The 27,790-nt window shown below is 43.0% G+C and overlaps 1 protein-coding gene across 7 annotated transcripts in view; it reads left to right on the top strand.

Moving 5' to 3' along the window:
• LOC129834532 (E3 ubiquitin-protein ligase NEDD4-like) overlaps positions 1-26,069 on the top strand; it is a 44,467-nt gene extending 18,398 nt beyond the window's left edge. For 3 of the 7 annotated variants that reach the window (XM_055899611.1, XM_055899612.1, XM_055899613.1), the window contains 23 exons: positions 11,529-11,579; positions 12,493-12,589; positions 13,156-13,319; positions 13,477-13,597; positions 15,296-15,454; positions 15,952-16,041; positions 16,320-16,439; positions 18,293-18,496; positions 20,280-20,357; positions 20,519-20,573; positions 20,662-20,720; positions 20,923-20,988; positions 21,185-21,414; positions 21,618-21,739; positions 21,921-21,991; positions 22,130-22,225; positions 22,364-22,437; positions 22,678-22,738; positions 22,822-22,881; positions 22,980-23,087; positions 23,499-23,595; positions 23,788-23,860; positions 23,952-26,069. In XM_055899611.1, coding sequence (XP_055755586.1) covers positions 11,536-11,579; positions 12,493-12,589; positions 13,156-13,319; positions 13,477-13,597; positions 15,296-15,454; positions 15,952-16,041; positions 16,320-16,439; positions 18,293-18,496; positions 20,280-20,357; positions 20,519-20,573; positions 20,662-20,720; positions 20,923-20,988; positions 21,185-21,414; positions 21,618-21,739; positions 21,921-21,991; positions 22,130-22,225; positions 22,364-22,437; positions 22,678-22,738; positions 22,822-22,881; positions 22,980-23,087; positions 23,499-23,595; positions 23,788-23,860; positions 23,952-24,054 — 2,352 coding nt within the window. In that variant the 5' untranslated portion in view covers positions 11,529-11,535 and the 3' untranslated portion in view covers positions 24,055-26,069. Of the gene's footprint in view, positions 1-11,528; positions 11,580-12,034; positions 12,097-12,492; positions 12,590-13,155; positions 13,320-13,476; positions 13,598-15,295; positions 15,455-15,951; positions 16,042-16,319; positions 16,440-18,292; positions 18,497-20,279; positions 20,358-20,518; positions 20,574-20,661; positions 20,721-20,922; positions 20,989-21,184; positions 21,415-21,617; positions 21,740-21,920; positions 21,992-22,129; positions 22,226-22,363; positions 22,438-22,677; positions 22,739-22,821; positions 22,882-22,979; positions 23,088-23,498; positions 23,596-23,787; positions 23,861-23,951 lie in introns of all 7 variants that reach the window. The other 4 variants (XM_055899614.1, XM_055899610.1, XM_055899615.1 and 1 more) reach the window with 2 other exon arrangements.
• Positions 26,070-27,790: the final 1,721 nt, after the last annotated feature.

The following is a 27,790-nucleotide window of genomic DNA, read 5'->3' as shown; positions in this document are numbered from 1 at the left end:
GCACCTAGAAAAATGCTAAAAGAGAAAGAAAAGAAAGCCTCCCTCATGCGATACTTGTCTGCGGCGGCCTTGTTTGTGTTTGTGTACACACGTGCTTTGGTTAAGAGGGGTTCTCTGTTTTTATTATTCTATTAACGCTTTGAGTAATCAGTTTAAGTATTTACCCCTGACTAAATTTAGTTGTGGGAAAAGCAAGCCCCCCCCCCCCCCTCTCGCTATAAATAAAGCTCCTCTGAAATATTCCCCCCGACTCCAGATAGTCTGGCCCGCTGTTGCACTGGCCAGCCCTATGAATTCAAATTGAACAACGTGATACTAGAGTAACGCTCAGTTATGCCAGCCATCCGCAGGCCTGGGGATCATGTTATGTAGGTAGATGGTGTTTGGAGACGGAGCCTTTTACAGTAAAAGGATGGTGTGTTCCCGTCCTTGCGGGTCCCCCTGCTAGACCGTGTTTGTAAAGCATCATGTGTCAGTCCTTCTCCCTCTCTATCACTCATGTTCCCTCCCTCCCTTGCTCCATCTCCCTCTTTGCATTTAGCAGCTTGTCAAGTAAGAGCTGCACCAGCAATTAGCCAAAGCTGCTACCTTTATAACAGCTGAACTCTTATATAATCTCATTTAGGACATGAGATACCCTCCGCTGCATACCTCTTGCTTAAGCCCAGCAGGTCATAAGCATCTGTGCTCCTGTTTTATGACTTATTTTAATCCAGTGATTGCCTCTTAGTGAAGCTCCTCTGGAAACATAATCTGAATAACAGTTGCAAGACATGTTTATTACATTTATTCCACAGGACACTTTTGTTGACATTTTTGACTGGTATATTCTACTTTTATTAGCTCCAATCAGTACTGTTGTCAGGCAAGGACTTGTGCTATTTAAAGAGGGCTGACTGATGCCATATGTTCCTGTATTTTGACGCTGTTAGTTTCAAAGTAAGAGTTATCTCTGATGTAGAGAACTAGATACTCAAAACGCTGGTGTATGTGGAGCCTGTCAGTGGAGCGGGAAGAGAAGGTAGACAAAAGCGTGCTGCCAGAATTGTGCGTATGTGTTTTAGCCACGCGGTGAGAGCTTTGGAGTCAGAGGCGAGCCCTCATGGCCTCCACTGTGGCTACATCTCCTCTCTCCTTACTTACATTCTCTCTCCGTCTTTCCCACTATCTTCTTCCCTCTGCCTCTCTGTGTTCCTTGCCCATTTCTTGTGAGCTGACCAGATGCCTTTTGGACATTGACAAGGCTAAGTACCATCTTGATATCAGCCCTGATACCTCACTGAGCCTGATAAGTGACCATTTCTCCTGATCGGTCGATACACCTTAACCCCTATTTGAGCAAAAGAGTAGCAGCCCCAGAATCATGATCAGCAGCTCAGTGTTGTGGCCAAACACAGGATAAACAAGACACCAAGCACAAGAATGAAGGAAAGGAGAATGAGATGAATGACAGTCTCATAATGTAAACATTGAATCTCCCTAATCATGACGATCAGTCTCCAGGCAGTGAAGTTCAACAGAGCTCAAAGGCCATGCTCATTTTTTGCATCACATCTGAGTGTTGTCCTGGATGATGAAAGAATTACCTGCTTTTCCTTCCAAGGTTGTGTAAAGATACTGTACAGTAGCAGAGCTGTTGGCAAACAACACTGTTTTCCAGGACCAAGCTGGATAACTACAGTAATCAGACTCTATCGATAATGAATAGCAGGTGACCGCATCCGTTGTTCCCTCTAATTTCTGCAGCACTGAGCAAATTTAAGGTCTGCTGAGAGCAAACTTCAATGTTGTGAAAATTCTGTGCAACTTCCGTTGTGAACACTGAGGTTGTACACCCTTTAATTTACTATTTTAATAGTGACCAGGTAGGCTACTGTGACTATTTGATAATCTAGCCCTACCAGAGTGGCCTACCATAAAAAAAACTATGAAGAAAAGGCATCACATAACATTTTAACATGGAAATAGCGGTTCTATCATTCAGCCTACAGAAGCAGCCAATGTGTGGTGTTCAATGTAGGCCTACATTCCTTGAGACTTTTGAAAAAAACATGCAAGCTTAACATTAACCTGTTTATCCACTTGTCCTTCAGACGAGGAGGTGACTGAACATTTTGTTTGATGCAAGAAGCCACTTTACAAAATAAAATATATTATTATCCCCATACCATTATTACAGAGAATCAGACAAATTATGCTACCCTCTGCCTATTGGCTACTTAGCTTATTCACGCCTGTTTTAAAATACAACACTGGCCATTTAAGACAAAAAAAAAGCTCTTTCCCTAACTCGCTTTTCAAAGATGACTAGAAAGGTTCACATTTTGTGCTCTTGTAGGAAGCAATCACTCCCACATTTCTGACTACAAATTAGCTATAAATTGGCTAATAAATCACTAACTAGCAAAGAATATGGCCAAATGTACACACGTAGCTACATGCAGCTCTCGCTTTGATCTCAAAACAAGCGCATAATAATCGTTCATGCTGTAAAACAGTCCAGTTAAATGTGAATGGCACAAATCCGTATATGGCAATGGTCGATTTGCATATAGGCCTACTGCATCTCTGATTGGTTATGGCGCACGTAGAGTGCAGGGCTGAGTCGTGCCTGCCAATGCAATAGAAATCCTACTCCGATGTGCTCTGCCAACAAAATCTCTTGCGTAGTTAGTTTTGCATACTAATTCTTGTGTAATTCATTATGTTGCATTGAAAGTGGCTATTCAATCACAATTCCCATAGTAAAGGGTAACGTTGATAGTGATAAATTACAGGGAGTTCTCTAGAAAGTTGAGTGAAGTTCTATCTCGCGCCTCTCTGTGCAGAGAGTTGCTTGGCAGTTCCGGGGGCACAGCTAGAGGGAACATTGACCGCATGTATGTTTTTGTGTCCTTTTTTTGTTGCATCAGAGCACCAGAACAGATTTCTTTCTAAATTCCCTTAGTAAACCAAAATGATCTGTCAAAATTGTGTAATTTGTTCCCTCTGAACTCTTAACTTTTTTTTTTTCTGGCCTGGGATCTTATCGAGATCTGATGCAAAAATACAAATGTGTACAAGACCACTTGCCTTGATGGATTTAGCTTCAGTAGAGAGAATAAATACAAAGTGAGTAGAGAGTATGGATACAGTTAAGATGGAAAAGGATTATGAGATTCGTCTTGTTTTCCATGTTGAGAGGCACTCTTAATGTCCATGGATGCATGTATGGACGTTTGAGCAGTACAGTATGCCTGGCTGACCCAGTTTTTGTGCAAGCTGTGGTTTAGGGAGCTGCTACAGGAAGGGGCTTTGTTTTGTGGCTGCAGAGCAGGTGCATCCAGACCAGAGGACCCCGCATGCAGACCCAGCTCTGTCCACCTCTGAGGTGGTTTGTTGGCAGGAAGACTCCCTCCATGGAGGAGAAAATTGTCTTCTCCTGCACAGACCATTAACTTACTCCTTGCAGTTGAAACACTTGGCCAAGGCCATCCTTTCCCTTACATAACCATCACAACTGAGGCTTAAAAACAGAGGCTAATTGCAAAGCATTCTTCAACTTAATATATATATTTTTTTTTTTACATACCGGTAAGTGGATGTTTTATCTGATAAACCTCATCAAAACAAATCACTCTGGCCTTTCTCTACCCTATAATGGGAAAGGTCTGTTCAGTAGGAGCTGCACTTACTCAGAATTCTACACAGCTTTTTCATTGTTTTCTATTTTCTTTATTGAACTTATCTTTTTTTGAAGGACATTTTTTATGACAAGATAAAATATCCACCACACCGGGGCTCCAGAGACAGAGAGAGAGAGAGAGAATTCCTCTACTTTGTGGTTTGACCTTAATTTTTAACATTTTATGTGTTTTCCTGAGAGAACCAGGGCATGGAAGAAGAGGAAGACTGAGTAATATAGTCTAGTACTTTCACATTTTGGATGGACTGTTTACTGCTCTGTTTTTGTAGAGTCCTTCATACATTTGTGTTTGAAAACCAGATCAGACATTGAGTTAGACAAGAAATCTACATTTAGAAAACAATATACCTTTTGAAGTGGACTAAATGTTTGCCTCTGCACATACAGTATGAACCTTGTTTCTCACCAGTTATAATAATTGTTTTATCCTTTATGTATCCCATTAAATTCTGAGATATTTGAATGACTGGTCAATTGAATTGGAGTGTATTTGATCCAAGCTAGGTCATGGCAATAACAAATGTTCATGTTTTTTATTTTTGAGTGAAGAAATCCGAGATCTTACTTGACAGTTTGAAAGTTACCCATTTTTAAAATCCAAACTTATTTCACCAGCTGGAAACTGTTTTAAAAAATTGTTTTGTTCCAACAACAAAACCTCTAAGTTGGCTTACTTTTGCCTGGCTTTTTGTCTAGTGGCTTTGAATCCATCATACACTTCCTCTCTTTTTGAATACAATTACAATGCCATACATCCAATGTTTGGAAATAGAAATAATGATGATGACTTCGTAAAGATTTGAAAACTTGAGAAAATAACATTATCATTGCTATGACCTGGTCAGAAATACACTATATACAGTTGAAGTCGGAAGTTTACATACACTTGGTTTGGGATCATTAAAACTCATTTTTCAACCACTCCGCAAATTTCTTGTTAACAAACTATAGTTTTGGCAAGTCGGTTAGGACATCTACTTTGTGCATGACACAAGTAATTTTTCCAACAATTGTTTACAGACAGATTATTTCACTTATAATTCACTGTATCACAATTCCAGTGGGTCAGAAGTTTACATACACTAAGTTGACTGTGCCTTTAAACAGCTTGGGAAAATCCAGAAAAGGATGTCATGGCTTTAGAAGCTTCTGATAGGCTAATTGACATAATTTGAGTCAATTGGAGCTGTATCTGTGGATGTATTTCAAGGCCTACCTTCAAACGCGCAGTGCCTCTTTGCTTGACATCATGACAAATCAAAGGAAATCAGCTAAGACCTCAGAAAAAAAGTGGCTTAAGGACAACAAAGTCAAGGTATTGGAGTGGCCATCACAAAGCCCTGACCTCAATCCTATAGAACATTTGTGGGCAGACCTGAAAAGGCGTGTGCGAGCAAGGAGGCCTACAAACCTGACTCGGTTACATCAGCTCTGTCAGGAGGAATGGGCCAAAATTCACCCATCTTATTGTGGGAAGCTTGTGGAAGGCTACCCAAAACGTTTGACCCAAGTTAAACAATTTAAAGGCAATGCTACCAAATACTAATTGAGTGTATGTCTGACATTTCACATTCTTAAAATATAGTGTTGATCCTAACTCACCTAATGTCAGGAATTGTGAAAAACTGAGTTTAAATGTATTTAGCTAAGGTGTATGTAAACTTCCGACTTCAACTGTATACAAAAGTATGTAGACACGCTTAAAATTAGTGGATTAGGCTATTTCAGCAACACCCTTTTTCTGACACGTGTATAAAATCGAGCACACAGCCATGCAATCTCCATAGACAAACATTGGCAGTATATGGCCTTACTGAAGAGCTCAGTGACTTTCAATGTGGCACCGTCATAGGATGCCACCTTTCCAACAAGTCAGTTCATCAAATTTCTGCCCTGCTAGAGCTGCCCCAGTCAATTGTAAGTGCTGTTATTGTGAAGTGGAAACGTCTAGGAGCAATAACGGCTCAGCCGTGAAGTGTTAGGCCACACGAGCTCACAGAACATGACTGCTGAGTGCTGAAGCGCATAGTGCAAAATAATTGTGTGCCCTCGGTTGCAACACTCCCTACCGAGTTCCAAACTACTTCTGGAAGCAAGGTCAGCACAAGAACTGTTCTTCGGAAACTTAATGAAATGGGTTTCCATGGCCGAGCAGCTGGAGACGAGACTAAGATCACTATGAGCAATGCCAAGCGTTGACTGGAATGGTGTCAAGCTCACTGCCATTGAACTCTGGAGCAGTGGAAACTCGTTCTCTGGTGTGATGATTCACGCTTCAACATCTGGCAGTCCGATGGGTTTGGCGGATGCCAGGAGAACGCTACCTGCCCGAATGCATAGTCTCAACTGTAAAGTTTTTTTTATGGTTCGGTCAAGGCCCATTAGTTCCAGTGAAGGGAAATCTTAACTCTACAACATACAATAACATTCTAGATTATTCTGCGCTTCCTTCTTAGCAACAGTTGGGAAAGGCTCTTTACTGTTTCAGCATGACAATGCCCTGTGCACAAAGCAAAGTCCATACACAAATGGTTTGTCGATCGGTGTGGAAGAACTTTGACTGGCCTGCACAGAGCCCTGACCTCAATCCCATCGAACACCTTTGGGATGAATTGGAACGCCGACTTCGAGCCAGGCTTAATCGCCCAACATCAGTGCCCGACCTCACTAATGCTCTTGTGGCTGAATGGAAGCAAGTCCGCACAACAATGTTCCAACATCTAGTGGAAAGTCTTCCCAGAAGAGTAGAGGCTATTATTGCAGCAAAGGGGGGGACTAACTCCATATTATCAAATCAAATGTTATTAGTCACATGCTGCGAATACAACAGGTGTAGACCTTACAGTGAAATGCTTACTTAAGAGCCCCTAACCAACAATGCAGTTTACAAAAATATGGATAAGAAATATAAGTAATTGCAGAGCAGCAGTAAAATAACAATAGTGAGACTATATACAGAGGGGTACCAGTAGAGTCAATGTGCGGGGGCACCGGTTAGCTGAGCTAATATGTACATGTAGGTAGAGTTATTAAAGTGACTATGCATAGATCATAACAACAGAGAGGGAGCAAAGCAAATAGTTTGGGTAGCCATTTGATTAGGTGTTCAGGAGTCTTATGGCTTGGGGGAAGAAGCTGTTTAGAAGCCTCTTGGACCTAGAGTTGGTGCTCCGGTACCGCTTGCCGTGTGGTAGCAGAGATAACAGGTTATGACTAGGGTGGCTGGAGTCTTTGACAATTTTTAGGGCCTTCCTCTGACACCGCCGGTATAGAAGTCCTGGATGGCAGGAAGCTTGGCCCCAGTGATGTACTGGGCCGTTCGCACTACCGTCTGTAGTGCCTTGCGGTCAGAAGCCGAGCAGTTGCCATACCAGGCAGTGATGCAACCAGTGAGGATGCTCTCACTGGTGCAGCTGTAGAACCTTTTGAGGATCTGAGGACCCATGCCAAATCTTTTCAGTCTCCTGAAGGGGAATAGGTTTTGTCGTACCCTCTTCATGACTGTCTTGGTGTGTTAGTTTGTTGGTGATGTATACACCAAGAAACTTGAAGCTCTCAACCTGCTCCACTGCAGCCCCATTGATGAGAATGGTGGCGTGCTCGGTCCTCTTTTTCCTGTAGTCCACAATCATCTCCTTTGTCTTGATCACATTGAGGGAGAGGTTGTTGTCCTGGCACCACACGGCCAGGTCTCTGACCTCCATATAGGCTGTCTCATTATTGTCGGTGATCAGACCTACCATTGTTGTGTCATCGGCAAACTTAATGATGGTGTTGGAGTCGTGCCTGGCCGTTCAGTCATGAGTGAACAGGGAGTACAGGAGGGGACTGAGCACGTACCCCGGTGGGGCCCCTGTGTTGATGATCAGCGTGGTTGATGTTGTTACCTACCCTCAACACCTGGGGGTGGCCCGTCAGGAGGTCCAGGATCCAGTTGCAGAGGGAGGTGTTTAGTCCCAGTGTCCTTAGCTTATTGATGATCTTTGAGGGCACAATGGCGTTGAACGCTGAGCTGTAATCAATGAATAGCATTCTCACATAGGTGTTCCGTTTGTCCAGGTGGAAAAGGGCAGTGTGGAGTGCAATAGAGATTGCATCATCTGTGATCTGTTGGTGCGGTACACAAATTGGAGTGGGTCTAGGATTTCTGGGTTAATGGTGTTGATGTGAACCATGACCAGCCTTTCAAAGCACTTCATGGCTACAGGCGTGAGTGTTATGGGTCATTAGTCATTTAGGCAGGTTACCTTAGTGTTCTTGGGCACAGGCACTATGGTGGTCTGCTTAAAACATGTTGGTATTACAGACTCAGACAGGGAGAGGTTGAAAATGTCAGTGAAGACACTTGCCAGTTGGCCAGCGCATGCTCGCAGTACACGTCCTGGTAATTCGTCTGGCCATGGGGCCTTGTGAATGTTGACCTGTTTAAAGGTTTTACTCACATCGGCTGCGGAGAGCGTGATCACAGTCTTCCGGAGAAGCTGGTGCTGTCATGCATGTTTCAGTGGTATTTGCTCAAAGAAAGCATAGAAGTAGTTTAGCTCGTCTGGTAGACTCATGTCACTGGGCAGCTCTCGGCTGTGATTCCCTTTGTAGTCTGTAGTGGTATGCAAGCCCAACCACATCCGACGAGCGTCAGAGCCGGTGTAGTACGATTAGATCTTAGTCCTGTATTGACGCGTTGGAGGGCATAGCGGGATTTCTTATAAGCTTCCGGGTTAGAGTCCCGCTCCTTGAAAGAGGAAGCTCTAGCCTTTAGCTCAGTGCGAATGTTGCCTGTAATCCATGGCTTCTGTTTGGGGTATGTACGTATAGTCACTGTGTGGACGACGTCGTCGACGCACTTTCTGATGAAGCCAATGACCGATGTGATGTACTCCTCAATGCCATCGGAGGAACCTCGGAACATATTCTGGTCTACAAGCAAAACAGTCCTGTAGTTTAGCATCTGCTTCATCTGACCACTTTTTTTATTGATCTTGTCACTGGTGCTTCCTGATGTAATTTTTGCTTGTAAGCGGGAATCAGAAGGATAGAATTATGGTCAGATTTGCCAAATGGAGAGCGAGGGAGAGCTTTGTATGTGTCACTGTGTGTGGAGTTAAAGTGGTCCAGTTTTTATTTAAAAACAATTCTGGTTTCACATTTAACATGCTGATAGAAATTTAGTAAAACGGATTTAAGTTTCCCTGGATTTAAGTCCCCGGTTACTAGGAGTGCCGCCTCTAGGTGATCATTTTCTTGTTTGCTTATGGCGGAATACAGTTAATTCAATGCTGTCTTAGTGCCAGCCTCTGACTGTGGTGGTATGTAAACAGCTACGAAAAATACAGATGAAAACTCTAGGTAGATAGTGTGGTCTACAGCTTATCATGAGATACTCTACCTCAGGCGAGCAATAGCTCGAGACTTCCTTAGATATTGTGCACCAGCTGTTATTTACAAAAATACATAGTCCGCCGCCCCTTGCCTTACCAGACTCCGCTGTTCTATCCTGCCGGTACAGCGTATAACCAGCCAGCTGTATGTTGATAGTGTCTTCGTTCAGCCACGACTCCGTGAAGCATAAGATATTACAGTTTTGAATGTCCCGTTGGTAGTTTAATCTTGCGCGTAGGTCATAGATTTTATTCTCCAAAGATTGCACGTTTGCTTGCAGAATGGAAGAAAGTGGGCGTTTATTCGATCTCCTATATTATTCTCAGAAGGCAGCCCGCCCTCAGGCCCCTTTTTTCCGCCGCCTCTTCACGCAAATCACGGGGATTTGGGCCTGTTCCAGAGAAAGCCGTATATCGTTCGCGTTGGGCACGTCAGACTCGTTAAAGGAAAAAAAAGGTTTCTACCAGTCCGTGGTGAGCAATCGCAGTCCTGATGTCCAGAAGTTATTTTCGGTGATAAGAGATGGTAGCGGCAACATTATGTACAAAAATAAGTTACAAACATCGCAAAGGAACAAGGAAAAAACACAATCGGTTGGGGACACGTAAAACGTCTGCCTTCTCCGGCGCCATTTTACGCAATTAATACTCATAATGAGATGTTCCACGAGCAGATGTCCACATGCTTTTGGTCTGTAGTGCATTTAAAAACCTTTTTGGGATTGGGTTGATAGATTTACATGGAAATTAAGTTTCTTTTCACCAGAAACCAGTCCTGCTCCCATACATCTCTGACTTGATCAATCACACACTCCACTCTTGGTCATTTTGATATGGCTGGTTTGACAGTTCTTTGAGTGATGTAAGTAAGCATGTGATTAATCCCTTAATGAGTCCCCTATGTGATGTTCCTGAGAGAATGTCACAGAGCTCAGAGTAGCACCTTCACAGGCTGTACATTGTGTCCCACAACCTGGACTCTCCAAAGCCTGCTTGTCTTGGCTTCACTGCCAAGGAAAGGCATGAGGAAGGAATGAGAGGAGGAGGGGAACAGTCTATATCCGTTCAATTGAACCGTCTCCATACCACTGCAAGGCAGTTTGAAGTGCCAAGGGTGTTTATTTGGTCACACAAGACTGTGTTTTCAGTTGTTGTTGATGTTGGGAGGTGGGTGATGTATGTTGCGTAGGAACATGTTACAGTAACTGCGTTATAGCAGTGGTCACATTGGAGCCTGTCTCTAGAGACATCACTCAGTCAGAATCACCTTTTCTAGAATAGACACTGCTCCACAACTACATATTAAGACGTCTAATGCTCTAGCTATACTGTGGGCTGATAACCCTTGAATTATTCAATCCACATGTCTAATACAGTGGTTTCAAAACATGGGGTGGGATCCCCTGAAATTGAAATGGGGTCCCCTGAGAAAATCTGCACTCTTATCAAACAAATGAATAACCTTTTTCTCTTCAAATGGGTGTAGAACACAACCTTTTCATGTCAACCTCTTACAAGAACCTCTTACAATATTAGAATGCAATTTCATGTAAGTATTATGTGTTGGGACAGCCTGTGGGATGTAAAATAGGGAATATGAATACACAGCATTTAATCACTTTGTGATTTTGGCAATGAAGCCCTTTATCTACTTCCCCCTGAGTCACATTAACTCATGGATACCATTTTTATGTCTCTGCATCCAGTATAAAGGAAGTTAGAGCTAGTTTCGTGAGCCAATGCCAACTAGCGTTAGTGCAATAACTGGAGGTATATACTAGCATGCTAGCACTGCAGTTATATAGACTTCCAGTCATTGCGCAAACACTGGTTAGAAATTGCGCTAACATTAGTCAGCAACTTCCTTCAAAATGCACACAGAGACGTACAAATGCTATCCTTGAGTTCATCTGACTCTGAGTAAGTGGATAAAGGGCTTCATTGCTAGAATCCTGACGTTTCTTTTTAACAAGATATAATTTTTCCACGTAGGGTCCCCAGCATTTTCTGATGTCAATTTGGGGTTGTGTGCAGTGCCATTTTTGGAACACCTTGTCTAATAGAACTATGTGTATAATGTGCCAATAAATACATTTACAACTAAATCATCCATGAGGGCTGATGGCACGTGCTGTAAAGGTGACTGTATCATAGAAAATGATTATCTATCTAGGCCAGTCATGTGGTGTGTGTGTGTGTGTGTGTGTGTGTGTGTGTGTGTGTGTGTGTGTGTGTGTGTGTGTGTGTGTGTGTGTGTGTGTGTGTGTGTGTGTGTGTGTGTGTGTGTGTGTGTGTGTGTGTGTGTGTGTGTGTGTGACATACATTTTGCACTTGAGAGGTAGGTAGGTGTGTGCGAGCCGGCAAACATGCCCGATACATTGTAACCACTCCCTTTTTTGATGGACTGACTCATGAATGACTACTGTACATGACTCCCCATTACAATCTCTTATATCCTTCCACAGACACGTGATGACTTTCTGGGGCAGGTGGATGTACCATTACACCAGATACCGGTGAGCCTAGTGCAAGGAAATTGTTTATTTAGCGCTTGCATAATGTATGTGGAAACCAATTCTCCTAAATCAACATGTTTCCAATCCCACGTCTAAAGGAGTAGGATAGTCTCTGCTGTTTGGTGTTCCATGTTCTCCTTTAGATATAATTTGTTGGAGATCTGTACACTTTACATAGTTATCTTCACCCATGAACTGTCATAGGCGCACTCATGTAAACATAAACACCCTCATGTCAGAGTCCGTTCCACAACGTTGTCCATAGTCATGGAAATACAGTCCTCCATGTTTGTTACTTTTTCCTACCTTTACATGGCATCTGTCCACTGTCTATACAGGACTTGTTTACTGTTGATATATTATACAGTTACTGCATGTGTAGCTGTTATACAGCAAATATCTTTATAGAGCATTTCAACTGTTTTTAAATAGTTTTTTATTTATTTTTATTTCAGACAGAAAATCCTAACATTGAAAGGCCATACACATTCAAGGATTTTCTACTTCACCCGAGAAGGTTTGCATTATTTCATGATTATTCAAGCTGCTTATCCTTCCTGGTTTAACATGGATTTACTTTGTGACATTTTCCTTTACATTTTTATCACATTCAGCATTGCATAAATTAATTTGAATAATATCTTGAGTTCCATTCCAGTGAGTTTGCCTAACATTCAATACCTTTCTTTCCTGAGGTGTATAATTTAGCTCAAATAGCTACATGAAGTACATATTGGTTTTACCTTGGAGAAAGCTCAATTTCATGTTTGAGTCAGTCACAATGATACATTGTTTGAATTACATTTATTGTGTATTTGATGCACCTAAGAGGCTCACATTACTCTCATTTAGAAAGTGCACTGTTTTCCATGTCATTTTTTTTGTTAAGTGTTTACTTTTTCTTTTGATGTAGTCACAAATCCAGGGTCAAGGGTCATCTCCGTCTGAAGATGACCTACCTACCCAAAAACAACTCAGAGGATGCTGCAGAACAGACTGAAGACATGGATGTAAGACCGCCACCCACCCAACCTACCCCTGTCGTCCTGCCCTCTGACCCCCTGATATTGAATATTCCCACGCCGTTACCCCCCTCCTCCTTTGATTAGACTGTGTCTAATCTACGTGCCTTGGCTCAGTCGGCGTGCTTCAGTATATACATGTAACAGCATATTGGTGCTCAGAGCCAGGAGAAAAAACACTAGGCTTGTTTTACCAGTGTCAAGCCAAGATGGCTGATTGCTTGCCATCTCCCTCCTGATGTAGTTATTGATAAAACCAGCCTGTCATCATTCTTGAACATGCTTAATGTAAGCAGTGGCTAGGAACATCATGTCCAAAAGGCCAATCTATATTTGTCTCACCATGTGTCCATGGCCTTTGATGAATATGCTGACATCTTCCTTAGAATGATTTGAAGCCAAACTTCAATAAATTATGAGTCCCTATGATTGCCACTGAATTTTCTGAGTAGTGGCCAAGACCTTGTTTGACTTGAACAAACGTATGTATAGGATTTGGGCAATGTTGACATCTGCATGTGCCGTGTTGTGTAACAGTTGTTTTTGTTGTGCAGCCTAGCTGGGAGTTTCTGGAGGGCCAGGACATGTCCGGTCCCAGGCACAACCACCTGCTGCCTGCAATGCCCCCTGGCTGGGAGGAGAGGCAGGACAACCTGGGCAGGACCTACTATGTCAACCACGAAACCAGGACGACACAGTGGCACAGGCCCATAGTACAGTAAGTCTGGGGTTCTCCTGTCATGTCCTTTATTCTGACAGCTTGAACTTAATCTAGCACTATTTCAACACAATAGTAGTATTGGAATACAGTAACGCCTGGTTGGTCAAGAGATGTAAAGTTGACTGTGAGTATGTATGTGTGTTTCCCTGTGTAGAGACAGCCAGGTGGAGGCAGAGCAAAGGCAGAACATCCACATGGAGGCCCAGCACGCCTTCACCGCCCGCAGGCAGATCTCTGACCAAGAGGACTCCAACGACAGACAAGAGTCTCCTGAGGTAACTTTCAAGTCAATCGAAATTCAATTAATGTATTGAAAAATTCACATTAAAGTTAAATGACACTTTAAATTGATAAATGGAATTAGTTATTCTCCTGAAATGGAGACGAGACTCTGTTATATCCTTTTGCGGTCTCTGGTACGATTATCAAACAACCGTACGTGGTGTGCGGTCCAACTATACGACCTACCTAAGGTATATAGGCCCAGACCTAAACTCAGCAAAAAAAAAAAACGTCCCTTTTTCAGGACCCTGTCTTTCAAAGATAATTAGTAAAAATCTAAATAACTTCACAGATCTTCATTGTAAAGGGTTAAAAACTGTTTCCCATGCTTGTTCAATGAACCATAAACAACTAATGAACATGCACCTGTGGAACGGCCGTTAAGACACTAACAGCTTACAGACGATAGGCAATTAAGGTCACAGTTATGAAAACTTAGGACACTAAAGAGGACTTTCTACTTACTCTGAAAAACACCAAAAGAAAGATGCCCAGGGTCCCTGCTCATTTGTGTGAACGTGCCTTAGGCATGCTGCAAGGAGGCATGAGGACTGCAGATTTGGCCAGGGCAATAAATTGCAATGTCCGTACTGTGACAGCACTACAGGGAGACAGGACGGACAGCTGATCGTCCTCGCAGTGGCAGACCACGTGTAACAACACCTGCACAGGATCGGTACATCTGAACATCACACCTGCGGAACAGGTACAGGATGGCAACAACAACTGCCAAGTTACACCAGGAACGCACAATCCCTTCATCAGTGCTCAGACTGTCCGCAGTAGGCTGAGAGAGGCTGGACTGGGGGCTTGTAGGTCTGTTGTAAGGCAAGTCCTCACCAGACATCACCGGCAACAACGTCGCCTATGGGCACAAACCCATTGTCGCTGGACCAGATAGGACTGTCAAAAAGTGCTCTTCAATGACGAGTCGCAGGCTCATCCTGATATGACCCTCCAGCATGACAATGCCACCAGCCATACTGCTCATTCTGTGCGTGATCTCGTGCAGATATGTCCAGATATATGTCCGGAAACTTGCAGATGTCTTGGTGGAAGAGTGGGGTAACATTTCACAGCAAGAACTGGCAAATCTGGTGCAGTCATTGAGGAGGAGATGCACTGCAGTTCTTAATGCAGCTGGTGGCCACACCAGATATTTACTGTTACTTTAGATTTTGAACCCCCCTTTGTTCAGGGACACATTATTCCATTTCTGTTAGTCACATGTCTGTGGAACATGTTCAGTTTGTCTCAATTGTTGAATCTTGTTATGTTCATACAAATATTTACACGTTTGCTGAAAATAAACGCAGTTGACAGTGAGGATGTTTCTTTTTTTGCTGAGTTTATAAGGACAATATCTTACGACCATGTGTTCTGGTCCTAGCCCCTCTCTCTAGAGGCTGCTAACTGAGCAAATGACTAAATGTCAGGATAGTCCAGAGTGGCCCTTAACAAGATCAAGTTCAGGATCAGGGTGTTCCTCAAAGTCCCCCCAAAAAGCTGCCCTACTGAAGTCATATCACATGTCAGTTTTGTGTAATAACGTCACTCTGTGCCAGAACAAGCAGGCCAGAACTGTTTTCTTAGCTTTTAGCCAGATAAGAATACAGTGACGTAACACTATCAAGACATCCTTCAGAACAGATGGGTAACTCTTCATGTGTCTTGTTTCCTGTCTGCTCCAGAGCTGGGAAATCATGACAGAGGATGAGTCCACCTTGTACAACAGCCAGCGCTCCCCCCCTCCACCCCATTCCCCCCTGGAGTTTCACTCCTTCTGTGATGAGCTCAGTCGCCTCCAGGCCTCGGGTGCCACATCCGGCAACCGACGTACCTCCCTCCAGGTGAATAATTTACTGGCCAGCGCTGACCAGGCTCCCGTTACTAATCGACCGACACCCAAAGCCTCCTGCGGATACGCGTCCTACACAGTTCCAAGAAGGGACTGAAACACACGTTATATCTTGTGTTATAACAACACAGCTATAATCAGTCCCTCCAGGATTTCGCTGAGATTTCTTGTGATATGTAAAAATTCTTGATTTTGCTACATTAATTCTAACATTTTACATGGCAATATGCAAAGTTTTTATCTGTGTGGCTTGATTGAACCATAATATCTAGTAAACGTGCACTGCTGATTGGTTGAAATTGTAAGTCCTTGCATAATATTGTTGATTTAAAAAAAAAAAAACATTTCAAATGCAATTAAGTAATCTTGGAGGGATTGTAATATTTTAGTGTAAAACGGGTATTAGTGCCTGTCTATAGCTGGAGAAAATGTGCCTATTAACACGTGTATGGGTAATGACTGTGGTTTCTGTCGTCTTGCTCTCTTCAGCTGCAGGGCCCTTCCAGTCATTCAAGTCACTCCAGTCGCAGAGGCAGTGCCCAGACTCTGACCGTAGAGGAGCACCCTGTTCATCCTGTGGTGTGTTGCATTCCCTGAATCCCCTCCGCCCTCACACACACACACCGAAGCACAACACTCCTGTATTACAGCAGTATTTGTGGGATAGGGTCATCTGAGCTCAGGTTTAGCATGTGTGGCTTCCATAGTTTTCCAAGATGATGTAAGGACAGTGAGAATGCAGTCATCAGGTTTGAGCATGTAGCTCAGTGATTCAGAGGAAGTTATTGTTCTATTCACTTGAGGTATTGTTGTATGGATTGTTTGATGCCTCTCTCTCTCTTTATGTTGTTCAATAGTTGTTAGCAACCTCAGCGGGGCTGCCTCCAGGCTGGGAGGAGAAGCAGGATAGTAAGAGCAGACCCTACTACGTTAATCACAACAGCAGGATAACCACTTGGACACGGCCACTCATCCAGGTAGGCTGCATTCTTCCTTCTTTTGCTCTCACTCGCTCTCAAACCACAGTGCACTAAAGAAGTATTCAAAGTCATGTGAAAAGCCAATCAGGACCTACTTAACTTGTGTAGTTCCAGTGCCTTCGGAAAGTATTTAGACCCCTTTTTCTACATTTTGCTACGTTACAGCCTTATTCTAAAAATGATTACATTGTTTTTTGTCCTCAACAATCTACACACAATTCCCCATAATGACAAAGCAAAAACAGGTTTTTAGAAACTTTTGCTAATTTATAAAAAATAAATTTACATAAGTATTCAGATCCCTTACTCAGTACTTTGTTGAACCGCCTTTGGCAGCGATTACAGCATCGAGTACTCTTGGGTATGACGCTACAAGCTTGGCACACCTGTATTTGGGGCGTTTCTCCCATTATTCTCTGCAGATGCTCTCAAGCTCTGTGGGGTTGGATGGGGAGCGTTTCTGCATAGCTATTTTCAGGTCTCCAAATATGTTTGATCGGGTTGAAGTTCCTGTTCCACTCAAGGACATTCAGAGACTTGTCCCGAAGCCCGGCGTTGTCTTGCCTGTGTGCTTAGGGTCGTTGTCCTGTTGGAAGGTGAACCTTCACCCCAGTCTGAGGTCCTGAGCGCTCTGGAGCAGGTTTTCATCAAGGATCTCTCTGTGCTTTTCTCCGTTTATCTTTGCCTCGATCCTGACTAGTTTCCCAGTCCTTGTCTCTGAAACACATCCCCACAGCATGACTGCCACCACGCTTCACCGTAGGGATGGTGCCAGGTTTCCTCCAGACGTGATGCTTGGCATTCAGGCCAAAACAATTCAATCTTGGTTTCTTCAAACCGGAGAATCGTGTTTCTCATGGTCTGAGAGTCCTTTAGGTGCCTTTTGGCAAACTCCAAGCGGGCTGTCATGTGCCTTTTACTGAGGCCTGATTGGTGGAGGGCTGCAGAGATGGTTGTCCTTCTGGAAGTTTCTCCCATCTCCACAGAGGGACTCTAGAGCTCTGTCAGAGTGACTATCAAGGCCCTTCTCCCCCGATTGCTCAATTTGGCAGGGCGGCCAGCTCTAGGAAGAGTCTTGGTTGTTACAAACATCTTCCATTAAAGAATGATGGAGACCCAGTCGAGTCACGCGAGCAGTGTCGATAGACCCTATTCTGCGGATTATATACTGCGCATCAGTAGCCGCAGGACTAACCTCCCAATGGGCTTTTACACACGGCCGACATCAAGTGCCTGCGCAGTACTTATAGGAGACTTAAACCCTTTACCTGTATGTATTACTAGCGTCACCATCAGCCGGGCGTCGGCCACTGTGTTCTTGTGGACCTTCAATGCTGCAGAAATGTTTTGGTGGCCTTACCCAGATCTGTGCCTCAATACAATCCTGTCTCGGAGCTCTACAGACAATTCCTTCGACCTCATGGCTTGGTTTTTGCTTTGACATGCACTGTCAACTGTGGGACCTTATATAGACAGGTGTGTGCCTTTTCAAATCAAGTCCAATCAATTGAATTTACCACATGTGGACTCCAAACAAGTTGTAGAAACCTCTCCAGGATGATCAATGGAAATGGGATGCACCTGAGCTCAATTTAGAGTCTCATAGCAAAGGGTCTGAATACTTATGTAAATAAGGTATTTCTGTTTTCACATTGTAGTTATGGGGCTATTGCTGAGGATAATTTTGAATTTAATACATTTTAGACTACGGCTGTAACGTAACGTGGAAAAAGTCAAGGGGTCTGAATACTTTCCAAAAGCACTGTAGATAATGTTTATATAGGATCCAGTCCACCCTCCTATTGAGTATATCAATAGTGTTAATCTTCATCTCTCCTTCCATGTTCCAGATAACCTCAGAGGCAGCAGCCCAGGCTGTTCTGACCCAGAACGCCACTGTGTACCAGCCCCCCATGCTCTCTCCTGAGGGCTCCCCCCAGCACTCCCCCGGCTCACAGAGGGAGTGTGGCTTCATGCCGGTGGGCTGGGAGGTCCGCAATGCCCCCAACGGAAAATACTTCTTCATCGACCACAACACTAAGACCACTTCCTGGGTGAGAGAGCAAGCACCTGCATACCGCCATTCTTAAAAGGACATGCAGTACCAGTCAAAAGTTTGGACACACTTACTCATTCAAGGGTTTTTCTTTTTTTGTACTATTTTCTACATTGTAGAGTAATAATGAAGACATCAAAACTATGAAATAACAGACATGGAATCATGTAGTAACCAGAAAAGTGTAAAACAATTGAAAATATATTTTATATTTGAGATTCTTCAAAGTAGCTACCCTTTGCCATGATGACAGCTTTACACACTCTTGGCCAGCTTTACACACTCAACCAGCTTCACGAGGAATGCTTTTCCAACAGTCATGAAGAAGTTTGAACACATGCCTAGCACTTGTTGGCTACTTTTCCTTCACTCTGCGGTCCAACTCATCCCGAACCATCTCAATTGGGTTGAGGTTGAGGGATTGTGGGTCATCTGATGCAGCACTCAATCACTCTCCTTCTTGGTCAAATAGCCCATACACAGCCTGGAGGTATGCTTTGGGTCATTGTCCTGTTGAAAAACAAATGATAATCCCACTAAGCGCAAACCAGATGGGATGGCGTATCGCTGTAGAATGCTGTGGTAACATGCTGGTTAAGTGTGCCTTGAATTCTCAATATATCACTGACAGTGTCACCAGCAAAGCAACCCCACACCATCACTCCACCTTCATGCTTCACGGTGGGAACCACACATGCGGAGATCATCCGTTCACCTATTCTGCATCTCATAAAGACACAGAGGTTGGAACCAAAAATTGCAAATTTGGATTCATCAGACCCCCATGATTTCCACCGTTCTAATGTCCATTGCTCGTGTTGCTTGGCCCAAGTAAGTCATTTCTTGTTATTGGTGTCCTTGAGTAGTGGTTTCTTTGCAGCAATTCGACCATGAAGGCCTGATTCACTCAGTCTCCTCTGAACAGTTGATGTTGAGATGTGTCTGTTACTTGAACTCTGAAGCATTTATTTGGGCTGTATTCTGAGGCTGGTAACTAATGACCTTATCCTCTGCAGCAGAGGTAATTCTGGGTCTTCCTTTCCTGTGGCGGTCCTCATGAGAGCCATTTTCATCATGTCGCTTGATGGTTTTTGCGACTGCACTTGAAGAAAGTTATTGACAAAGTTATTTTAAAGTTCTTTACCTTAATGTCTTAAAGTAATGATGGAGTGTCGTTTCTCTTTGCTTATTTGAGCTCTTCTTGCCATAATATGGACTTGGTCTTTTGCCAAGTAAGGCTATCTTCTGTAACCACCACAACCTTGTCACAACACAACTGATTGGCTCAAACTCATTAAGAAGTTAAGAAATTCCACAAATTAACTTTTAACAAGGCACACCTGTTAATTGAAATTCATTCCAGGTGACTACCTCATAAATCAGGTTTGAGAGAATGCCAAGAGTGTGCAAAGCTGTCAAGGCAAAAGGTGGCTGCTTTGAAGAATCTCAAATATTAAATATATTTTGATATGTTTTACACTTTTTTGGTTACTACATGATTCCATATGTGTTATTTCATCGTTTTGATGTCTTCACTATTACTCTACAAATAAAGAAAAACCCTTGAATTAGTAGGTGTGTCCAAACTTTTGACTGGTACTGTATATGTAGTTTTTCTTGATCAGGTCACATGATCAAGAAATACCCCCAGGCCCTACCTATAGAGTCTAGTCACGCATCATCATGGCCAGAATGACCAGTTATCCACTGGACAATACTGCCATTCTCACTGCTCCTTCCTGTTTGTGTGACTTATTTCCTGTTTATCTGGCTGTGAACAGGAAGACCCCAGGTTGAAGATTCCTGTGCACATGAGGAGGAGACCTTCGCTAGACCCAACTGACCTCGGGCCAATGCCGGTAAGCTTTACAATGAAATCATACCCAATAATAGCATTCTAAGAAGGCAATTAGCAGCCCAATGTGATGAGCCTCTTAAAGTTGAAAATTGCTGAGGGAAGGGTTGATTTTAAGGGGGGAAATTATGGTGGGAGTAATGTTTGCGCTATCCCTTATCTTAGCCTGGCTGGGAGGAGAGGGTCCACAGTGATGGGAGGATATTCTACATAGATCACAGTATGTATGACATGTACTACAATTTGTCAAATGAGTGAAAATTGCATACGCCTACTACCAATGCTGAATAAATCTGATGTATTTTCAGACACGAAGAACACACAATGGGATGACCCCAGATTGCAGAATTCAGCCGTAACTGGACCAGTAAGTACAGATGATATATTTAAAAAGCTATAGCTAGAGATTTTTATTTATTAGATTCCGGTAGAGTAATTTATGAGGAATGCAATATGACCCATTCTCTTTTTGGAGTCAGGTTCTCCAGGTTGGTCATAAAACCGCGTAATTCATCATGTGTTCATAATTGATTTCCGGTCATTGGATCTCCCATCCTTGTCTATTCTAGGCTGTGCCTTACTCCAGAGACTATAAACAGAAGTATGAATACTTCCGGAAGAAGCTGAAGAAACCGGTAAGCATTGTTTTTATTTCACAAATAGGTCAGATATACAGCACATTCACACTGTAAAAGCCTATCTTGTCTTTCTTTCAATCATCCTCACAATATCTTCTATGACATTTAGTCCAGCTACATCCCCTGACCTGATGTCAACTCAGCTCTTCAGTAGAAAGTCCATTCACTCAGCATGCTCTATCTCTAATTCCAGGCTGACATCCCCAACCGCTTTGAGATGAAGCTCAGGCGGAACGCCGTGCTAGAGGACTCCTACAGACGAATCCTGTCAATCAAGAGGGCCGACTTCCTGAAGGCGCGGCTGTGGGTGGAGTTTGAGGGAGAGAAGGGCTTGGATTACGGGGGCGTGGCCAGGGAGTGGTTCTTCCTCATCTCCAAGGAGATGTTCAACCCCTATTATGGGCTGTTTGAGTATTCTGCCACGTGAGTCTCTTTTTGAATGTGTTAGAATTCCATTTTCAGGCAAGGAAAAATGGAACAGGCCCTCAATGGAGCTGTTAGTGAATAACATCTCTGACAGCATTATGAATCATTTTAATGAGTGGATATGTTCTGGAATGGATCAGAGAAGGATTTGGATGACTTTAGAGCTGTGTTAAGTTTCTCCTCTGCCTGTTCTGTGTCAGGGACAACTACACTCTGCAGATCAACCCCAACTCGGGCCTCTGCAATGAGGACCACCTGTCCTACTTCAAGTTCATTGGCCGTGTGGCAGGCATGGCTGTCTACCATGGCAAGCTGCTGGACGGTGAGTCTCACTGCGGGGATTTCGCTCATGAACTTTGTGTTAGGTAAAAGATCATTCATCCGTATAATTGTAGTGTGACACAAGTGTGTGTAGAGAAACTAAGAGCTGAGGACAGCTCTATGCTAGGGCCACAAGGATTAGGTGTGTGTTGAACAAATCCTGACTTTTTTTTTTCCCCTAGCCTTCTTCATCAGGCCTTTCTACAAGATGATGTTGCAGAAGCCCATTACTCTACAGGACATGGAGTCTGTGGTAGGTGCCTAATACTATCTAGATTACTCTCACATCTTCCCATCACCTAATCAGATAGTAGAGACATGATAAATCAGACAGCTAAAACAGCAGTGTTTCACCATAAGAGGTAATGGTGTTTGTGTTTTGTTATTTCAGGACAGTGAGTACTTCAACTCCCTGAAGTGGATATTGGAGAATGACCCGATAGACCTGGATCTGAGGTTCACCATAGACGAAGAGCTCTTTGGACAGGTGGGACCTGCTTCCTGTTTGTTGTTTGGCACAAGTATTTTCTGTTCTATCTTGTGCCTATTGAGTGAAGAGGTTAAAGTCGATGCTAGGTGGTACTCTAGTATCAGTCATGCTGACATCACATTTCCTCCTCTTTAGACACATCAGCATGAGCTGAAGCCAGGAGGATCTGAAATAGTAGTCACCGATGACAACAAGAAGGAATACATCCAGTAAGCACCAGAGCCCTCTGCTGGTAGAAAGAGGAAACATGCCTCATACACACTGCCATGTAGTACTGTTCAGCTGGTTACCTGTAGGTGACCTACAAGTCACATATTTGGCCTTAGAAGGGTTTGCTAATGGACAGTGAAACCACCACCCACCACATAATGTCTGCATCATTAGATAAATTAGAAATTTATTAGGGCTTTTGAATGCTTCCATTTCTAAGTAAACCTTTTCTTTGTCAGTCTTGTCATGCAGTGGAGGTTCGTGAACAGGATATTGAAGCAGATGACCGCATTCAAGGAGGTAAACACTAGGTTTTATTGAGATGTTGTGATAAGATTGAAAGAAATGGTTGACTTATTGCTTGTTCCTCTCTCTTGTCTTAGGGATTCTATGAGTTGATACCCCAGGATCTCATCAAGATCTTTGACGAGAATGAGCTGGAGGTGGGTGTCATTCCTATCACTCTGAGATGTATGCATGACTGAGAGCCTGTCTTTCCAGATCGTTGAGTGATGTTCTATCTTGTTTTTGTTTTTTTTAGCTTCTGATGTGTGGCCTGGGAGACGTGGATGTGAACGACTGGAGGGAGAACACAAAGTACAAGAATAGCTACTGTCCCAACCAGCCTGTCATCCTGTGGTTCTGGAAGGTAAGAGGATACTCCACCACTAGAGCAGAAGCCTCTGGATTCTAGAGTGCTTTTGTTAGGGATGCACGATTGATCGGCGACCGTATCGGATGATAATTGGTTAAAAATATTATGTCAACATCTGTCTGATGTGGAGACAAAGGACAATGATAGAGACCGCGGTCTGTGGCGTTTTTTTTAAGTGGGTGGAGCAATGTGAAGAAAAACTCTTCCTATGAATTTGGCTTTAGCGTCCAAATGGTTTGAGCTGTTAGCTATTATTAGCCCATTCCTGAAAGAGAAAACTCCCAGGAACGCGTTGGATATCAGTAAATATCTGATTTCGGCCCAGAATTTCCACATCGGTGCATCATTAGTTTTTGGGTGAATTCTCAATATTCATTCCAACTATTTGAATGATGTCATTCTCAGACTGTTCTGCTGATGGATGCAGAGAAGCGTATCCGCCTGTTGCAGTTTGTGACTGGCACCTCCCGGGTCCCAATGAATGGCTTTGCAGAGCTCTACGGTGAGTCCTCTTCTCTACTTCTCTGTATTAAGACTAATTTGTATAATACAGGGTACTTTCTGGTTATGTTTTTAACCATTTTGTCATTACATAGATTGATATGAACTTTGAAACATGGATTCTGAGTTGTAACCAGAGGTGTTTGTATATGATTCTCTCCTCCTAATCTTGTTTTATGTTGTGAAATCGCAGGGTCTAACGGACCACAGCTGTTTACCATTGAGCAGTGGGGAACACGAGACAAACTACCTAGAGCCCACACGTGGTGAGTAACAATACAGCAGTTTGGCTAATAGTCCTACCTGATTACTGCAACAAATGTGCATTTGAATTTGGTTCTGTTTTACCGTCTTCAGCTTCAACCGGCTGGACCTGCCTCCCTATGAGTCGTTTGAGGAGCTGAGGGAGAAGCTACACATCGCCATAGAGAATGCACAAGGCTTTGATGGAGTGGATTAGGGGAGTGTGTGGCCTATGGCGCAATGTTAAAATGGCAGTCACTGCCAGTGAACTGAGGGCTAGCACCAAGTTTTGTGCTGTAGTTCTGTTTAATGCTGATAAAACACCTAATATTCAGGTCCAGACCTGACCTGTCAACCGCCTGAGAAGATGGGGAACAATCACAGACAGCAAAGTCTTTGGTGCTCCTCTCTCCTGCACAGTGGAAGGGATGGATGATGAGTGAAAATCACTTCTTAAATCACTCTTGGTCTGTGAAGTTTACAAATAGTTTTTTTGTTGTGTCTCGTAAACATGTATGTATACTTAAACCAGATCTATATACAATTTATCAAATGCATTATAGCATACAGATATTATTGTTCATCTATGATAAACATTCTATCATGAGGAGATTGACATTGGACTCGATATACATTACCGTATATACACTGGTGTCGAAAGAGTTCAACAGGGATGCTGGCCCATGACTCCAATGCTTCCTACAGTTATGTCAAGTTGGCTGGATGTCTTTTGAGTGGTGGACCACGGGAAACTTATGTGTGAAAAACCATGCAGTGTTGCAGTTCTTGACATAAACCGGTGCGCCTGACATTTACTCCCATACCACGTTCAAAGGCACTTCAATCTTTTGTTTTGCCCATTCACCCTCTGAATGGCAGACACACTCCTTGTCTCGAGGCTTAAAAATCCTTCTTTAACCTGTCTCCTCCTCTTCATCTACACTGATTGAAGTGGATTTAACAAGTGACATCATAAGGGATCATAGCTTTCAGCTGGATTCACCTGGTCAGTCTGTGTCATGGAAAGAGCAGGTGTTTTCTTCCTGTTTTGTACAATCAGTGTATGTGTGCGCAATTGACAGTGAATGCACTTTTGTATAGCTTACTGAGGAAATCACAGACTCAACATTAGACTCCATTGAAAAACCATGTTGCCATTGCTTTCTCATTCTTGCACACACACTTGCAAAATATGTTTCCTCTGCTGTTTTTTTATTCAGTGATGGATGTATTATTCTTTTATTCCGCTATTCCAGGGCTCTCAACCCTGTTCCTGGAGCTCTACCCTCCCGTAGGTTTTCACCTCCAACCCCAGTTGTAACTAATTAACATAATCAGGAGCACTAGATTAAGGTTGGACTGAACCTACAGGACAGTAGGTCTCCAGAAACAGGGTTGGAGAGCCCTGCTCTATTCATGGGTGTTATAGAGCAGTATAATACTCTATTTTTAGGAGTACATTTATTTTTTTCAAATTGCTCTATGTAATAACTCTATTGAATTAATATCAAGAAATTGATACTATCAATTCTCAAAGATTTCTGCAAATGTTTTTTTGCCTTTGATTTTCTTGAGGGAATTGACACATATGCAGTGGTGTGCTCTATCAAAGAATGTATTGTATGAATGGTAGAAAACATGTTTACACGCTGGTAAGTTTACAGATTGTTGATGAAGGAAAATATGGTCTTTTTCATTTCTCTTAAATCAAAAGGTTATACGTGTGCTTTTATAAGGTAAAGCACTTTGTTAAAATGGTTATAAAAGTCTTAGTGTCTTGATCTTTGCCAAACTACCAATTTCAGAATGCATACGTTGAGTATGATTTCATGCTAAAATCCTCTGCTTTTAAGTGCACATTTGACATGAGTACATTTTACTTGCCATGGAAGAAAAAAGCACATTCTTTCCTTTCACTGGTAATTAAGACTTAAATTACAAGGCCTTCATTTGTGATGTATCATAGAATTTGATCATCCAAATCATTTCACATGTTCTTATCCTTTAGTTGAATGGATATATTGTTAACATCCGATTCTCTATAATTCATTATTTTAAGATATACTTAATTTATATATTATGTCAAATGTCATTCTGACAACTGTAAGTGGATTTTCTATCAATGATTTAATGAAATAAAACTTCTGTATCTTGTTGAAAACATGTTTTGATTGCATGCCAAAGTAAATGGCAGCATATTTAGAAAAATGAATAAATAAAAAATGCCACCTACTGTTGTCCTTTCATATTATACTGAACAAAAATATAAACACAACATGGAAAATGTTGGTCCCATGATTCATGAGCTGAAATAAAAGATCCCAGAAATGTGCCATACACACAAAAGCTTATTTCTCTCACATTTTGGGCACAAATTAGTTTACATCCCTGTTAATGAGCATTTATCCTTTGCCAAGGTAATCCAGCCACCAGACAGGTGTGGCATATCAAAAAGCTGATTAAACAGCTTGGTAATTACACAGGTGCACCTTGTGTTGGGGACAATTAAAGGCCACTCTAAAATGTGCAGTTTTGTCACAACACAATGCCACAGATGTCTCAAGTTTTGAGGGAGAGTGTAATTGGCACACTGACTGTAGGAATGTCCACCAGAGTCGTTGCCAGAGAATGTAATGATAATTTCTCTACCAAAAGCCCCCTCCGTCATTTTAGAGAATTTGGCAGTAGGTCCAACCGGCCTCACACCGCAAACCGCGTATAACCCATGCCAGCCCAGGACTTCCGGCTTCTTCACCTGCGGGATCATCTGCGACTAGTCACCCGGACAGTTGATGGAACTGAGGAGTATGTATGTCTGTAATAAAGCTTTTTGTGGGGAAAAACGAGTTCTGATTGGGTGGGCCTGGCTCTCCCGTGGGTGGGCCTATGCCCACCCATGGCTGTGCCCCTGCCCAGTCGTGAAATCCATTGATTAGGGCCTAACGAATTTATTTCAATTGACAGATTTCCTTAAATGAGCTGTAACTCAGTAAAATTGTTGCATGGTACGTTTATATTTTTGTTCAATATAGTTGTTCGATATCTACAAGCGAGACAATTACATTTATTCTGCACTTTTTGATGACAGAATTTGGCTGTTTTAAGACTAGTTAATTTATCAAGACATGCAGCTCTTTACTATTCACTATGTGTCATGGGCTCTTTAAGTCAACTGCAATAAGCACTTTTTTTATACATATACCTTTAAAAATAGATTTTTCCCGTCGTCACCCGGGATACAGAGGTTTTGCTTGACCACAATGAACACTGCCTACATATTGGCTGTGTTCGAGCGCATCAAATCAGTGATGTAGTGTTAGTCAATTTGGACTGATTCTAACCCTAACTTCATGCACACATCCCAGTTCAACCCTCAACCAAAACCCTAACTCTAACCTTAGCTTCATGTCCACCATCCAGATCAACCCTCAACCACAACCCTAACCGTAGCTTCATGTCCACCATCCAGATCAACCCTCAACCAAAACCCTAACTCTAACCCTAGCTTCATGTCCACATCCCCAAATAAGTGAATGGAAGGCTTCCACTCTAAAGCATGCAGGGCCCATTCATATGATTCAGCTTACCCACAACTGTCCTATTTTCCCCAAACCCCCAAAGTGCTGGCTAAAGACCAACCCCCCCAGGCCAAAGGGTCAGGTGGTAGGTCACACACAATTCAGGCCAACCTTTTGGATGCTGCTGGGGTCAGTGAGGATGGGTGTGTATATGAGCAGGATGACACTGGGCTTGTCCAATAGCAGAAGGCCATGGAGGTGGCGGATACTTCTCAGCCCCCTTTTAACCTATTGATCTGGCCCCAGAGCTTGACCTCCATCCATGTGCAGCCCTATCTTCACTCCACCCCCTAACAGTGTCGTGTTGGCAGGTGCTCAAAACCAATTTATAATCGAACATCCTCGAGACCCCCCCACCCCTCGTGAGGGATCACC

The sequence above is a fragment of the Salvelinus fontinalis genome, chromosome 35 (assembly GCF_029448725.1).
Source record: "Salvelinus fontinalis isolate EN_2023a chromosome 35, ASM2944872v1, whole genome shotgun sequence".
Lineage (NCBI taxonomy): Eukaryota > Metazoa > Chordata > Actinopteri > Salmoniformes > Salmonidae > Salvelinus > Salvelinus fontinalis.
Note: the sequence above shows the minus strand (reverse complement) of the source record. Positions and strands in the feature narration are given on the sequence as shown.